Source organism: Heterocephalus glaber, unplaced genomic scaffold (genome assembly GCF_053883595.1).
Source record: "Heterocephalus glaber isolate CG9 unplaced genomic scaffold, H.glaber_assembly_v1.0 deba00001733, whole genome shotgun sequence".
NCBI lineage: Eukaryota > Metazoa > Chordata > Mammalia > Rodentia > Bathyergidae > Heterocephalus > Heterocephalus glaber.
Window position 1 is genome coordinate 8,923,860 of NW_028258444.1, and position 14,514 is coordinate 8,938,373.

General features: G+C 34.6%; 1 protein-coding gene across 4 annotated transcripts in view; it reads left to right on the forward strand.

Moving 5' to 3' along the window:
* The window catches only part of Lrrk2 (leucine rich repeat kinase 2), a 155,855-nt gene that overhangs the window by 48,439 nt on the left and 92,902 nt on the right, over window positions 1-14,514 (forward strand). For all 4 annotated transcript variants that reach the window (XM_087200063.1, XM_087200061.1, XM_087200060.1 and 1 more), the window contains exons 17-20: window positions 2,006-2,134; window positions 2,209-2,379; window positions 5,708-5,966; window positions 9,033-9,221. In XM_087200063.1, the coding sequence (XP_087056189.1) occupies window positions 2,006-2,134; window positions 2,209-2,379; window positions 5,708-5,966; window positions 9,033-9,221 (748 nt within the window). The remainder of the gene's footprint in view (window positions 1-2,005; window positions 2,135-2,208; window positions 2,380-5,707; window positions 5,967-9,032; window positions 9,222-14,514) is intronic.

Consider the following 14,514-nt stretch of genomic DNA (forward strand, 5'->3'; position numbering starts at 1 on the left):
AGGGGATTTGGGACCTTGTGCAGAGTAGTTTGTGTAATTCCCACTTTGGACTTGGATATTCTAGTTAATTAAAATCCATTTATCATTTTGTAGTATTTTCATTATAGAAGGAGAAGAGAATTGGATTGATTCTCTAAAGATCTGGAGTTTCATTATTAGACCTCTCACATCAGCAGTTTGTTTGCTATTTGTCTTTTCAGTGAAAATGTGCTAAAGCAATTCCAGTTAGCTGAGGTTTTTTGTTTTGATTTCAGATAAAGGCAAATTATAATTATTCCAAAGTTTGCCACTCTGTGTTTTATGGGGGCTGCTTACCTCTAGTCTTTTGCTGCTTCATTTTTTCTTGAGGTGAAACCATATTTTAAAATATTTTCCATCAAGCAGAATTTAAATCATAAGATATAATAACTGTCTTTATAAAGGATCCATGATACCCTAAGGTTAATTCAAGGGAGGTTAAAAAATACATTGTTAGTTGATGCAGGGCCCAGGCCTGTCCTCCCAGCTCCTTGGGAGGCTGAGGTGGGAGGACCATGTAGTTCAGGAGTTGGGTCCAGCCTGGGCAAGGTAGCAAGACTCCCCCCATCTCTTAAAAAAAAGAAACTGATTTAGTTTTTAAAAATTAGCAAAACAAATCATCGCTTTTTAAAAAAAATGAATTTCTACCTGGGTTGTGGTATTTTAGTAATAGAGTTTGCATCTTTGGTAAGATACACTCAAACAAAAGTTTTTCTTAAATGGTAGCATTATTCAGGAATAAAAATATCTAGTAGATAGCTAATAGAAAACTGCACAGATATATAAAATGCTGAATACATGGCATTCTTAGATTAAAAGGAACAATACATTTTATAAACCTACTTTTTAATAAAGTGCCTAACACTATACTGATTGAAGTCAAGGAAGAATTGATTAAAATCAGTCCAAGGACAGGAAATGATTTTGTGCAGATACGGAGCTTTCAGTAACTGAGACCCCTAGGGTAAATTTATAAACTGACAACCAAGAGCTTAAATCTGGCCCGTCCCATATTATATTTGGCCAGCTCAATGCCCAAAAGTTTTAAGTCTGAGTGATGTGCCTTCTGCACATGTGTATATCACCAGCTCTTCTGCAGCATTGGAATTTGCTGGTCCCTGTGCTTTAGAGGCAGAGAGACCAACTGTTCCTTACACTTGCATAAATTAGGACTATCTTTTTTACCAAATGTTAGTATTTGTAGAAACTTAAGCATCTTAATAATGCATAGTAGTAATTTCAATATTTAGACAATTTCACTCTCATGTTATAGTAAAGTAATCATATATTAAGTTAAGCTGTTGTTTGGTAAGTTTGCCCATGCTATTTAATAATGCCAAAGTCAGAAGTCTAATTTTAAAAACCTCACATGACTGAAGAGATCAGAGCTCTTTAGGGGATGTTTGGCTCTAAATGCTTTTGCTGTTTTTTGTAAAGAACTTGATAGAAGAGTGTACAGCTCAGAGTGCCTTTGCAGCTTCTCTCAAAAGCGTTCAACAAGTGAAATCTAGGAGTATATATTTATCTCTGTGGTAAAATTTCAGGATACAGCACTCAAACATTGGGGAAATGATGTACCACCTAGAGAACCTAATCTATAATCTTATAATAAAAACAAATTACTCTATTGGCCTGATTTTTAAGCCTGGTTAATATCTAGCTGTCATGGCATGTAAATATAGCTTCAGATAGGGATCTTGTAAGCCAAATCTTAGGAATATGTTTTTTTCCTGCTTAGTTTGAAGATGGCTTGTAAACTAGCATTTATTCTCTGTTTCTTTATTCATTGCATAGTAACAAGAGAGAAAGGAGTATTTATAGGTCTGTTTCAGGATGCATAGTTGCTAAGCACAACTCAAAAAATATATGTGCTTAGTGAAATGAACATATTAAGTATTAAATGTCTTATACAAATTCTCTTGTATATTGTTTATTCTGTGTTGCCAATAATTGTTTGTGTTATTATTATTTTTTACTTTACTTTCAGGGATTTCAGACAATCCTGGCAATACTTGAATTGTCAGTATCTTTTTCCAAACTGCTAGTGCACCATTCCTTTGATTCAGTAATATTCCATCAGTTGTCTTCTGGTAACATGGAACAGAAGGATCAACAGGTATGCTGTTTTAAACCCATAAGCTAAAGTTTATGCATTTAGCTGGCTCTAACCTTCATTTCCATTCTTTCTAGTTTCTCAGCCTATGTTGCAAGTGTTTTGCAAAATTAGCTGTGGATGAGGAGTTAAAAAATGTGATGCTGGGGAGAGCATGTGATCAGAACAATAGCATCATGGTTGAATGCTTGCTTCTACTGGGAGCTGATGCCAATCGAGCAAAGGAGACTACAGCTTTAATTTGCCAGGTAAACTTTTATCTTTTCTTTATTATTTGGTCCTGCAGTTGTACAGCTCTTCACTCCTTTTTCTCCTGCATATTTCTTGAGATGTAGTTCTTGTATCATACAATTCATATATTTAAAGTACACAATCCACCCAGGAGTGGTGGCATACACCTGTAATGTCAGCTACACAGAAAATTGAGACAGGAGGATCTCAAGTCTGAATTCTTTCTGTCTGTCTGTGTCTCTCTTTCTTTCTGTCTCTTTCCCATAAGGAAACTCCATAACCGTGAGTAGTCATTCATCATTTCTCTTCCCCACCCCCTGTCCTCTTCTCTTCCTTTGGCCCTGTACAATTTAACTTACCAACTTTCTGTCTCTGTGAATTTGCCTGTTTTGGACATTTAATAAAATATTTTTTCTATTCAACTGCAACATCTCCCCATCACCCCTCCTCTTAACCACTTGAGCCTCTAGTGACCATTATTCTCCTCCTAACTTCTATGAGATCATTTTTTTTTAGATTTCACAAATGAAGGAGAACATGTATTGTCTTTCTGTGCCTATCTTATTTATTTAACACATTCTCCAGGTTCATTCATGTCATCTTAAATGAAACAGTTTTGGTATTTTTATAGCTGAATAATATTCCATTATAAATATATGCCACGTTTTCTTTACCCATTCATCTGTTGATGGGAATCTAGACTAATTCCTTATCTTAGTGTATTAGCCAGCTTTCCTATTGCTGTGGCAGAATACATGACAGCACAACTTGAAGGAGGAGAAATTTAATTTGGCTAATGGTTTCAGAGGATTCAGTTTATGGTTGGTTAACTCCAAAACAGAAACATCATGGTGGAAGGGCATGGTGGAGCTAAGGTGCTTAGTATATGGCAGCTGGGAAGCAGAGCCAGGGAATAATGCCAGAGAGGAAGGGGAGAGTGACCAGATTTAGACTCCACCTCATTCCTCTAGGATCCACCAAGACACACCCACAAATGTGCTTTACTAATCCCCTAGACAGATCCCAAAGCCAATCAGCTAGGCAGTCCGTGTTCACCTTTGCACTTGGCTATTGTGAATAAGGCTGCATTCAACATGGGAATGCAGATATCTCTGATTCCATTTCCAGTTTGTATTTGAGTCTCATTGCAGTTTGATGTGCATTTCCCTGATGATTAGTGATGAGCATTTTTCTATACTATTTGCCATTTGTGTATCTTCTTTAGAGAAATGTTGATGTAGGACATTCTATGATTCTATTATTATTTACTGCAGAATTTACCAGTTTATTGTTCAGCTGTTTGTGATTTGTAGTAGAAATTTAGAGTCACAGAATTTCAGAGGTAATAGAGTCCTACAGGTGTTGTCCAGTCTAATTCTTCATTTTACTTATCTACTTCATTAATTGGAGAAGTAACTTCAAATATTTCTCTTACTATGCTTTTTTGTACAACTTGTTCTCCAGCCATCCTTCACACACTCACAATTAAATAGTTTTGATCATTTTTCAATCTTTTCTTTTTGCATAGAATGTTCTCCTTAGAGGGTGCTGTATGTAGTTGTGCAGGCTCTGTACTACACTGTTTTGTGTTGTTGTTACATAGACATCCCTTGCTGTGGGCTACTACTGAGGTTGTATGACACTCATTTTTCTTTCCTTTTCTCTTTTTCTTCCTGAAATGTGCAAAGACAAATCTGGTTGTTCTCCTCTTGCATCAAATCTAATCCAAATTCTCTTTCCTAAATGAAGACTTCTTCACAATTTCAAACCCTCAAACAAATGCAAGAGTTACATCTTTTGTAAATTCATGGTAATTTGTGTATGTCTCCTATACATTTTGTGAGTTGTATGAAAATGGAAATATACCAGTGTACATCTTTGTATTACTGAGAATATCATCTAACTTGTTTTTGTATTCAGTATTCAGTAAATGTTTACTGAAATGCATTTCCTATATTTCATATTTTTCTTAGTTGTATAAATTGTAGACTTTGTAATAGTATGTGGGTAGTACTATATCTATTTCTAGAAAGTTAATAATTCTAGCAAAGCAATTATATAATAATTTAATATATATTATTAAATAATCAGCAGGATACTATGTTTTTGAGCATCTTATTTTTTGTCTTACTTTATTTAATTTCACACTTGCCTTTGGATTCCAATCAGTTTGTCAACTGTAAAAGTAAGTTAGTAGTAATTAGTAATCAACATAAAACAAAATAGAACTTGAAACTCATTTGCATGTGCTATTATGTTTATACCTTAAAGCCAAAAAATAATCAAATTATTTAAATTTAGTCAAATTTATTTTAAGCCAGTGACATTGAAAATAGTTGCTTGTTATTAAAGTTAATTAAGTCATTTCACTCAATAATTTAATATGCTTTAATTGTACATCTTTTGTATGCAGATCATTGCATTAATGTTACTTGGAGAAACCAAAGAACTAAAAAGAAACTTCTCTTTCCAAGTTCTCATATGGGGACACAATATAACAAAAACACTCAAATGCAATTGCACTACATTCACCATAGGAAATGCTGCCTACTTTTCTCTCAATTTATTCAAATCTTTCTATACACAGACTTTTTATTTTATTCATCTTCTCATATTCCTTGGACTTCTTGTACTTGTCATCTTCCATTTTAAAAGCACAATCAGATTTTTGGGTTTGGGTTGTATCTTGGTGGAATATGGATGAAGCCTGGGTTTGATTTCTATCACCACAAAAACAAAACAAGCAAAACAAAAAACCCTAGATATTTACATTCATGGATTATGTATTTCATTAAAGGAACTTACCTTACTTATCAGAGATTATTTCTATGCAGAAAATAATAAATATTTTAAATACTTTGGATAAATTCATTGAATGTACCTTATTTTGTGCCAGTGCAGAAAAAGCAATTAAGACCATTTGTTCATTTACCAAGAGGTTGCAAAATTAAAGACTATTTAGAGAACAGGTTGAGCTAACCATACAAGGCATTCTGAGAATTTAATATTGTAAAATATGTGCTTGGGAGAGAAGAATATGGAGACTTATTAATGGGCATGAAAATCCATGGCTAAAGACCACCAAATGGTGGTGTGAAAAGCAAGTCTAATGACATCTCTTTTACAATCACTGACTTTCAGGTGGCACATTATTCGTTTTATATTATTCTGATATTTGTGTCACTAATTTTATTTTGCTAATCTATTGCAAGAATAACTTTTTATCTTGTTTCAACCTAAATTTTATGTGTATAGAAAAATCATGCCAAGTCCAATTTACCAGTCTCCCAAACATGAAATTTACAGTTTTTTCATATTCACCCTTGTTTTCTTTTCCTTTAATAGGTGTGTGAGAGGGAGAGCAGTCCCAAATTGGTGGAACTGTTACTCAATAGTGGATCTCATGAGCAAGATGTCAGGAAAGCATTGACCATAAGTATCCAGAAAGGTGACAGCCAGATCATCAGCTTACTCTTGAGGAGGCTTGCCCTGGATCTGGCTAACAACAGCGTTTGTCTTGGAGGATTTTGTATAGGAAAAATCGAACCTTCATGGCTTGGTCCTTTATTTCCAGATAAGACATCTAGTTTAAGAAAACAAACAAGTAAGTATCCATAAGAATATTTTGTACATCTATGTATTAATAAGATGTACAAAATACATACATCTACACTTTTCATTTTTTGTTAATATGTTCTTTGAATTCAATTAAGGATATATTTTCTACGTACTCTCAAATTAACAAATATATGTTATATATATCGATGACCAGTTACCTTGTACTGACCTTTCTCTTTGTTCATTTACACTAAATGTTTTACCTCTTGAGCTCCTAGCTTCCCCCTGTTAACTTCCTCCTACACTCGTCTTCTTTGTCATAATCATCCTATTCTGTGATTCTTCACTGGAAGGACTAGCTTGCTAATAACATTTGCTTTGCTGTCGTTTTTCTGATGCAAAAATGGATCCGATATAAATGCAATGTACCAGTCCTTTCCGATCTGATTAATTTTTTTCCTCATTTTCATTGCATACCTGAGTGCTGCTAGAAAAAATTATCTCTCCATCCATACTGGTCGCTCTCCATATCAAGGTCTCTTACCTTCCAGGGAAGCCTACAAATACCAGCCAGGTGGAAATCTCTTCATTTTCTTACATGCTTCACATACTCCTACTTCCAGGCCCCTCTCAACCTAACTCCTGTATCTCTTTATCTAGCAGTCTTCATTCTTCCTGCCTCAGCACCTTCACTTTATAAGAAAATATTTCCACCTCCTGGAAGTCTGACGGAAAAATCCTCCTACTTGCTGTCATAGCACCTTATTTCTCAACTATTCTAGTACTGATCATATTATACTATTATATTGTTTCTTTTTACAATCTACCTTTTGTTAGATTATAAGCATCATGAAGTAAATGTCAATTTTGTCCATCATTGTAACTCTAGTATCTATGCTACTGCTTTGCACATAATATATAGTCATTACATATTTGATTTTTTAACTTTATTTTTTATTAGTACGTATTTGTCATACATAGTGATCACATTCATCATAGGGAGTTTGTACCTGTACATAATATATCTTCTTTGTTTTCCATTCCCCTCCCCTCCCTTCACCCTTCTTCCTCCTCCCATTTACACAAGCTTTGCTTCCATTTTTTCCCTTCCATTTTCTTTGTTTTTTTCTCTTCCTTCCCTCCCCTTCCCTCCTCCCTTGTTCCCCTTCCCATTGGGACATTTTCTTCCTACTTTCCAATATCTGTCTGCCAACTACACATTTAAAACATTGACAAAAATAAAAAGATAAATTATATTGAAAAGAATACGTGGAAATGAACATTTCACATATTGTTGCTAGCAATTTAAATTATCTTCCTTTGAGGACATTTAGTGATACTCATTAATGTTTTCAGTACACATGCATACTTTAAAAACATTTTTTAATTTTTAAACCCGATATATGAAAATAGTACATATAAATGGGGACACGTGGATATTCGATTCAGCAATATAGCAGTAGGAATCCATTAGACATTTTCAATGTGCCTAAGGAACCTATACCAGGGTGCATGGAAGAACATTGTTTATAATAACAAAAGGTTAGGGAAAAACCCCAAGTATTTCCCAGAAGAAACTATTTAAATAAATCATGGTACATTCATGCAGTGGAATGCTTTGTAGTCACTGAGAAAAAACAAGTAGTGAATTCAAATATATCTCTTAGAAAATGCCTTAAGTGAAAAAAAGGGAGTAGAACCATGAATTTAGCATCCTAATGGTGCTGAAAACTCAATTGTCATATATATGTGAGTCATATAGATGTGAATATGAAAACACTATGTCAGCAAAATATCCACACATAGATTTCCTGGCTGCCTCTGCGGACACTGGAAATTGATGAGGCATGACTGAGTGCCATATTTTATCACTTTGACTAGCTGCTTGCCAACCAGCTGCTTACTTTAATATATGGCTCCTGATGGAGAGGCCCCAGGTAGAGATTTGCCATTCGCTGTATTCCCTTTGTTTCGTATGAAGTGCTTACATTAAGGAGTCTTACCTAATTTTAAAAAATATAATAATGCCACTTTATTGATTGGAAAGTAGGGCCACAATTCCATTGGTGGCTGATCTGAGTGAGAAACATTTTGGATTTGTAGGTTTAAGATATTTTTCAGGGGCTACTTGACTGAACCACATATGGAACATTTGATGTGAGCTATGAGGATAATCTTTGAAGAGAACTTCCAGGCTCTATTTAGAACAATGAGGAGCCTGCCAGCTTGTTTCTCCACACTACAATGTAATGGAATTTCAAGAAGAATTTTAACTTTGAAATTCTATCAAATTTCCCAGTGGAATGAATCACTTAGGAAAGTTTATACAAGTAACTATATCGTTTATTTAACATCTATGTTCTAGGCATTGTGCTGTTTTACATGCATCATCTCATTTAATATTTTCTGTTACCTTATGCTGAATATATCGTCATCGTCACTTTCCAGGTGAGGAGATTGATACGGGAGAGCTCACGTCACTTGCAAGTGGCGTCGCTCTGGTCTGAGCACAGGCTGACTACCTTCAAGGCGCAGTCCGTTCTTCTTCCTGTTCCTCCTCCTCCTCTTCTCTTCTGCTTCCCTTCTTTCCCTCCCCTCCTTCTCCTCCTGTTGTTCTTTCCCACCCCTCTCCCCATCCCCTCCCACTCCTTCTTCCTTGTCTTGTGATACCGGGGATTAAAACCAGAGCTCTTACACTGAGCTACATCCCTATCTCCTTTTTTTTTCTTTTTTTTGGGAGACAGGATCTTGCTAAATTGCTCAGGCTGAGTTCAAATCTGCAGTCCTCTTGCCTCAGCCTCCCAGAGTGCTGGGATTATAGACATGAGCCACCACACCCAGCCCCCAGTCCTTTCTTGAATCGAATTACTTAAAACACAGAGATTCAATTTTGTCATTTATATCAAAGCTTTAGATAAATGCTAATGATTTTTTAAAGATTTAATTTATCCCCCTAGTAATTATTCAGTGTCATTGTACATTGTGAAGTGACTTTGGAAAAAAGAATAAAAAGCTCTCCAGAAGCATGAGAACATAAGGAATTTTGGTAAGGCATATTTATGTATGTATAGTTGTGGATTTCAAAATTGCTGGTATATTTCTGTGTGTTTAGATACAGGATCCATGCTAGCAAGAATGGTGCTCAGATATCAGATGAAAAGTGCTGTCGAAGAAGGAGCAGCCTCAGGCGGTGGTGGGAATTTTTCTGAAAATGTACTTGATAAATTTGATGATTGGACCTTCATCCCAGATTCTTCTATGGACAGTGTGTTTGGTCAGAGTGATGATCTGGATAGTGAAGGTATTTATTACAAACCATAAGTCCCTTTATTCTTTACACATATATGCTGGTACTAACCAGTAGAAACTGATACTAAAAGCTGATTTAATTCATCTGGAAAAACTTGCGTAAAATGAGTTTCTTCTTGGGACCAGTCATGGTTCCTGACTCCAGTTCAAGTAAGAACATGTGACTGACTGTGTGCTTCCAAGTGTTACAGACTGATGAGTTAATGGTGACTGTTACAGCGCAAACAGTGACTCAGATGGAAGGCGTGTTCTTGACTCCCATCTTTCTGTCGCTCATGTAAACTCCTTAGCCTTGCTAAAAGTTGTCATGTCAGCCTTGCAGGGTTAGATGTAAGAATTCAAGAGGAGGTAGAGTGCCTGGACTGCCTGGCAAATAGGAAGCACTGAATAAAATCCTTTTGGCTTTTATTGTGGTTAAAAACATTAAAATTTTAATAGCTCACTTGACAACTTTTTACAAAATTGCTATTAACAGGATGTACAATGATACTGATTATTACTAATATTTAATATAATGCAGTTTGCTAAGAATGGGAATGAAGGATGTTTTAATTTTCTGAATGTGATCGAAACTTTAAGTGACAGAATAAAGGTATTTGAAAGAGCAAAAAGCAAAGTTTTCTCAAAGTGAAATGTCTCAAGTCAAAATAATTTTTATAAATCATCTTTTCTGTTTTTATGTAAAATAAAATGCATTCTTATAAGTAGATATTTTCATGGGCTTTGGAAATTTATAAATGTTTGGTCACCACTATTATGAAGTTAGGCAACTTGCATAAAAGTTCCTTTATACCTCTTCACAGAACATGACCCTCTGTCCTTGCACTCTGGCAAGCGCGTATCTGCCTTCTGTCATTACAAATTAAATTAGTGTTTTCTCCAGGTTTATATAAATAGAATCACACAGTGTGTACTCTTTTATGTCTGGCTGTTTCCCAAAGTGGTTGTACCATGTTATATTCCCATAGCAATACATGAGAATTCTGTTTCCTTTTCAATGCTTGATATTGTTGGCCAGTTTAATTTTAGCCATTCTAGTGGAGATACTGTTCCAACTCACTTGAGTTAAATTTTCATTTGCCTTTGTAATAGTGTTATTGAGGATATTTTCACATTCTTATAGACCATTAACATATTTTCTTTGTGAAATATCTGTTCAAATATTTTGCTCCTAATTGTGTTGTTATCTTATCATATTTGAAGAGTTCTGTATATATTCTGGTATTCTGGGTAGAAGTCATAATGGATATATATATTGCAAATATTTTCTCTCAGTTGGAGCTTGTTTTCTCATGTTATTAATGGTATTTTTTAAAGAGCAGAGGCTTTACATTTTGATGAAGTACAATTTTTGAACTTTTTGTTTCATAGTTTGAGGTTTTTCTACCGCTTTTTAGAAAATGTCTCCTCACCTACATTCATGAATATTTTTGCTTGTTTCCTCTAAGAAGTGTTAAAATACTAGCTTTCATGTGTGGGTCTATAATCAATTGTACATTGGTTTTTTTTGTGTGGTATCAATGAATGATTGACTTTTATTTTTCTATATGACTTCTAGGTAATCCACCATCATTACTGAAATACTATAATTCTTCATTGAATCAATGGCAGTTTTGTTCAGTTTAAATGGCCATATAAGTATGGTTCTATTTAGCATTATCTATTGTGTGCCATTTATTTATATCTTTATCTTTTGTCAGTACCACAGTTTTAATTAGTTTAGCTTATCTTGAAATCAGATAGTATTCTCCAGTGTTCTTTTTCCAAACTGTTCTCATTATAATAGGTTCTTTGCATTTTATATACATTTTGAATTAACTAATTTTATAATAGAACTTTTATTGGGATTAAATCTATATAGATTAAATATAGAATGAATTTGTAAATGATGTTATTTATATGATACATTATGCAATATAGAATTTGTATAATAGACTAATTTATATAGGTCAAATCTATAAGTGTATTTGGAGAATATCTTTTTTATTAGTATATGTTTGTAGTATGTGAAGTTTACATTCATCTTGGGGAGTAATATTATATATATATGTATATTTTAATACTTTTCCCCTTCCTGCCCATCTCCCTCCTTACTCCTCTAAATCCCCTTTCCCCATTTTCATTCTTGTTGATATTATTAACTTTATCTCATGTTCATGACATGTATTGTTTACATTCATGGAGGTTATTGGGATTCTCCTGTACATGGTTTATCCAATTCTACTTACTTTCCCTTTCCCTCCCCCTCTCCCCTTGCCCTCAGTCTCCTAGATTTTTCCTATTTGCAAGAGGTCTGTTCCCTTGTTTCCTTCTATCCATTCTTTATTATGCTCCTTGTTTACATTTTGCCATATTTAAATGAGTGATACTGTGGTATTTAAGGTTGTGTGTCTGAATTATTTCATTCACTATTATGTTTTCCAGCTGCATCCATTTTTCTTAGAAATACCTCAAATTTGTCCTTCTTTATAGCTGAGTTATGTTCTGTTCTGTTTAGATAACACATTTTTCTCTATCTGTTTGTCTGTTGATGGGCATACAGGCTGCTTCCATGATTTGGCTATGATGAATTGTGCTTTATAAACACTGGTATGCATGTATCGCTGTAATGTGATGTCTTTAGCTCTTTCAGGAAAATACCTAGAAGGGAAATAGCTGGATCATGTGGAATTTCTAATTTTAGTTCTTTGAGACATCTCCATACTGATTTCCATACTAGTTTATATTCCCATCAGCAATGTTGATGGGTTCCTTTTTCACATCCATGCCAGGATTTGTTATTTTTTTACTTTTTAAGAACTACCATTTTTTCTGATATAAGATGTAATGTTATCATTGCTTTAATTTGCATTTCTCTAATGGCTAGTGATGTTGAGCATCTTTTCATCTATCTGTTGGCCATTTGTACTTCTTTTGAGAAATGTCTGTTCATTTCACTTGCCCATTTCTTGATTGGGCCTTTTATTTTAGGTGGTTTAATTTTTTTGAGTTCTTTGTATATTCTAGATATTAGTCCTCTGTCTGAGGAATAGCTGACAAAAAATTTTCTCATACTGTAGATTGTCTCTTCACTGTACTAAGAAAATCCTTTTCTATATTTAGGACTTCAAGTGTTTTACCTATTTTATCTTCCAACAGGTTCAGCATTTCTATTTTAATGTTTAAATCTTTGATCCATTTTGATTTTAGCTTAGCACAATAGTGAGAGATATGGGTCGTTTCAATCCTCTGCAAATAGATATTCAGTTTTTCCAGCACCACTTGTTGAATAGGCTATCTTTCCTCAGATGTATGGTTTTGGCCCCTTTGTCAAGATCCAATAGCTAAATATATCTGGGGATGTTTCTATATCTTCTGTTCTGTTCCATTGTTCCACATGTCTGTTCTTGTGCCAGTACCATATGGTTTTTATCACTGTTAGTTTGTACCATAGCTTGAAGTCAGGTATTGTGATGCCTCCTGTTTATTTGGGGGTTTATCTTAATGAATCTTTTGGTGCAAAAATATATTACATATATCCATTAATTTTGTCTTTTAAAATATAACAGTGTTTTGAAATGCATGTTTTCTGATACAATTATAATAGTGTTTAATTCTAATTTCCAATAGTTTATTACTGGTATATAGAAATACAGCTATTATTAACTTTTCACATTAACTTTGTACTCTGTGGACTTGTTAAACTCACTTAAGAGTTCTAGTAGCTTTTCGTACATTCCATAGATTTTTCTATGTTCACAATTGTGTGATTTACTAATAAGAAAACCAGATTTACTTATTCCTTTCTAATTCCTCCCTTCCCTCCCTTCTTTTCCTCCTCCCTCCCTCTGTTTCTTTCTCCCTCCCTCCCTTCCTCTTTCTGTTTGCTTGCCTTTTTTTTTCAGGGTTTCAGCTTTGTATTTCTTATTTATTTATTTATTTATTTATATATTAATTGGTACATTTTCGGTAAACAATACATTTACATTTATCATTGGGTGCATTGGATGTATCTTGGTTCTGATTTTTTCCCCATTACCTATGCACCCTTCACCCTCTCCACCCTTCCCTATTTACACAGACTTTGTTTCCATTTTTTTTCTTTCTCATAATTTTTCCTTTCCCTTCTTCCCTTCCCCTCCTGCCACCCCCAAACCCTTGGACCTTTTCCTATTTCAAATTATCAATTATTCATTTTAATCATTTTCATCCTTATTTACACTTTCAGTTTCTCACACTAGAGAAACTATTCGGTATTTACACATGTGTCCTATTTATTTCACTTAAGAGTACGGCCTCAATGTGCATCCATTTAGCTATAAATGTCTCTAGTTTCTCATTCTTTATGGCACAGTAGTATTCCATTTTAAAAAACCACATCTTCTTTATCCAGTTTCCAGTCAATGGGCACTTGGGCTGTTTCCAAACTTTAGCTATTACAAACTGTGCCACTATAAACATAGGTGTACATGTATCGCTGTGGTATAATTCTTTTAATTTTGGGGGGAAGATTCCCAGTAGGGGAATAGCTGGGTCAAATGGGACCTGTAGTCCTAGGTCTTTGAGGTATCTCCATACTGATTTCCACAGTGGTTGCACCAGTCTGCACTCCCACCAATAATGGAGAAGGGTTCCTTTCTTTCCATACCCCCTCCAGCATTTGCTATTGGTTTATTTCTTGAGATAGCAGCCACTCTTTCTGGGGTGAGATGGAATCTCAGTGCTGTTTTCATCTGCATCTCTCAAATGACCAGTGATGTTGAACATGTTTTTGTATATTTATTTTCTGTTTTTATTTCTTTGTCTGAGAAATGTCTGCTCATTTCAGATGCCCATTTTTGAATTGGTTCTTTGAATTTGGGGGCTCTGATTTTTTTCAATTCTTTATATATTCTAGATAGTCCTTTGTCTGAGGAACAGCTGCTAAAATTTTTTTCCCATATTGTAGGTTGTCTGTTAGCTCTGTTGGTGGTTTCTTTTGCAGTGCAGAAGCTTTTTAATAAGATGAGATCCAAGTTGTTGATTCTTTGTGCTAGTTCCTGTGCTATTGAGGTTTTGTTCATGAAGTCTTTTCCTATGCCAATGTCTTCAAGAGTTCTACCTAACTTATCTTCCAGCAAGTTTAGTGTTTCTGTCTTAATATTTAGATCTTTAATCCACTTTGATCTTAGTTTAGTGCATGGTGATAGGTATGGGTCTAGTTTTAATCTTTGGCAGGTTGAAATCCAGTTTTTCCAACACCATTTATTAAAGAGGCTATCTTTCCTCCAATGATGGTGGTTGGCTCCTTTGTCAAAGATGAGGTG